The sequence below is a fragment of the Molossus molossus genome, unplaced genomic scaffold (assembly GCF_014108415.1).
Source record: "Molossus molossus isolate mMolMol1 unplaced genomic scaffold, mMolMol1.p scaffold_m16_p_3, whole genome shotgun sequence".
Lineage (NCBI taxonomy): Eukaryota > Metazoa > Chordata > Mammalia > Chiroptera > Molossidae > Molossus > Molossus molossus.
Window position 1 is genome coordinate 88,714,824 of NW_023425366.1, and position 2,507 is coordinate 88,717,330.

The following is a 2,507-nucleotide window of genomic DNA, read 5'->3' on the forward strand; positions in this document are numbered from 1 at the left end:
GATCTAGCCACTCCATACAAAATATTTATCCAAGAGAAACAAGAGCATAAAACCACACACAGACTTGTACAGAACTGTTCATAGCAGCTTTATTTAAATAGCAAAACTGTATCCAACCACAATGAACATCAGCAGGTGAGTGGATAAACAGATTTGCTATACCCATACAATAGAATACTTCCAAGCCATAGAAATGACTGCTACACACTACAACATGGGTGAATCTCCAAATGATTATGCCAAGTGAAAAAAACCCTGCCAAAAACAAAACAGCAGCAGCAAAAACATACTGATTCCATTTATATAAAATTCTAGAAAATGCAGATGAATCTATCTAGTGAGGAAAAACAGACCTGTAGGTTGCCTGGAATGGCGTGGAGCAGAGGGATGCTGAAAGAAATCATAAAATACAAAGGGGCATGAGGAAACTTTGGGAGGTGATATGTTCATTATCTTGATTTTGGTGGATGGTTTCACAGAGGTATTCATATGTAACCCCCATTAATTTGTATCTGTAGATTTCAACTATACCACTATAGAGTCAATAAAAGGGCATATTTACTTTTCTGTGCCTGTGATATATGTATATATAATCTGTGAGGATTACAATCAACATTTAACAATGGTTCTAAGTGGAGGAAGAATTAGGAATGTTTTAAATTTTCTTCTGTGAGTTAATCCTCATTTTCTCAACAAACTACAATAATATATAGTTCTTCAAAGTCAGATGTTATTTTACTTTTACATATTTTTAATCCTTTATCCGAGGATATGTCTTCATTGATTTTTAGAGAGAGAGAGAAACATCCATGAAAGAGAGAAACATCCATTGTAGCCTCCCATATGAATCCTGACCAGGGATCAAATCTGAAACCTAAGTATGTGCCCTGACGGAATCGAACCCGCAACCTTTTACCGCACAGGATGACATTCCAACCAACGGAACCACCTGGCCAGGGCCAGTAATTATTTCCATACTTCAATTTGTTAAAATAATCAGAAAGTCAATCTGTAAACTTTGGGAGTGGACGGTTACTCTGAGATAAACTGGTAGTGACTTCTGTTTTACCCTGGTTCACCGCCCTGCCTGCCCCATGCCATCGTCCTGGGACAGAGAAAGCTCAGAGAGGAGGGGCACGCAGGGCTTGGCTCGGTCCTTTTTTTTTTTTTTGCTAGTCCGGGTGCTACTCTTTTGACAGCATTTTTAACTTAGGTGAAATCATTACAAACGCCCTACAGCAGAAAGCTCGCGGCGACCACCGCGGCGACGCTGGATAAATGGAGCTGTGTAACTGCCTTCGGTGCCCAAAGGAGCTAGGGGCACGCGTGCCACCGGTGCCCAGGGCTTGGAACTCCGCGCCCTGGAAGACAAGGGGGAGTGTGACGTCCACACAGTCGCCTAGGGCCCAGTTCGGAACCACACCTGACGCCCGGAGCCTGATCTTACGCAGAACTGGCCTAGCCTCAGTTTCCCAATTCTGAAGAGGAGAAGCCATGCTGTCCTGTCTCTTGTTCCTTTCCAAGCATATCAGTACTTCGCTGGTGTCCTTGCGCAGCGCGCGCTGTGGCTTCGCTCTCCCAACGCGCTGGGCCACCTGGAGCCCTTTGGTCCCTGGTCCCGCTGCTCCCCGCCGCCTGGCGGCCTCCACTGCCTCCAGGAGTCCCTCCGGGTCAGCCCCCGCCCCCTCCCGGGTGCGCCAGAACTTCCACCCAGACTCCGAAGCGGCCATCAACCGCCAGATCAACCTCGAGCTCTATGCGTCCTATGTATACTTGTCCATGGCCTTTTACTTCTCCCGAGATGATGTGGCCTTGAACAACTTCGCTAGGTATTTCCTTCGCCAATCCCGGGAGGAAACCCAGCACGCAGAGAAGCTGATGAGGCTGCAGAACCAGCGGGGAGGCAGGATCTGCCTGCAGGACATCAAGAAACCTGACCGGGACGACTGGGAAAGCGGGCTGAATGCCATGGAGTGTGCTCTGCTTTTGGAAAAGAATGTGAACCAGTCCTTGCTGGAATTGCATACTCTGGCCTCAGACAAAGGTGACCCCCATTTGTGCGACTTCCTGGAAACCCACTATCTAAATGAGCAGGTGAAGTCTATCAAAGAACTAGCTGACCATGTGCACAACTTGATTAAGATGGGGGCCCCAGACTGTGGCTTGGCAGAGTACCTTTTTGACAAACATACCCTTGGAAATGAAAACAATCAGAACTAAGCCACAGGATGCCTTTTCCACCACCCAACTGTGCCAGGACCCAGAGTCAGCTGTCTCCTGCTTTTTGCCCTTAAAATGCATTTCCACCTTTATATTTCTCTGTTACACTGTTCCTACAATAAAGTGATTTGCAGAGAAAATGAATTTAGCCCTGTTAACAAGGGCTTTTTGCCTAGCAATTTTTCCAGCCAGAAAGCTAGCCCAGGATACTATGCTATAAAAAAGACTGCAAAAGAGCTACTGAAAGTAGATGTGAAAACTAACTCCTCCCGTTACCGATGTATTCC

General features: G+C 46.4%; 1 protein-coding gene across 1 annotated transcript; it reads left to right on the forward strand.

The window, feature by feature from the left end:
* Positions 1-1,494: 1,494 nt before the first annotated feature.
* FTMT (ferritin mitochondrial) lies at positions 1,495-2,220 on the forward strand. Its single transcript, XM_036280826.1, has one exon. The coding sequence runs from the start codon at positions 1,495-1,497 to the stop codon at positions 2,218-2,220; it is 726 nt and encodes a 241-aa protein (XP_036136719.1).
* Positions 2,221-2,507: the final 287 nt, after the last annotated feature.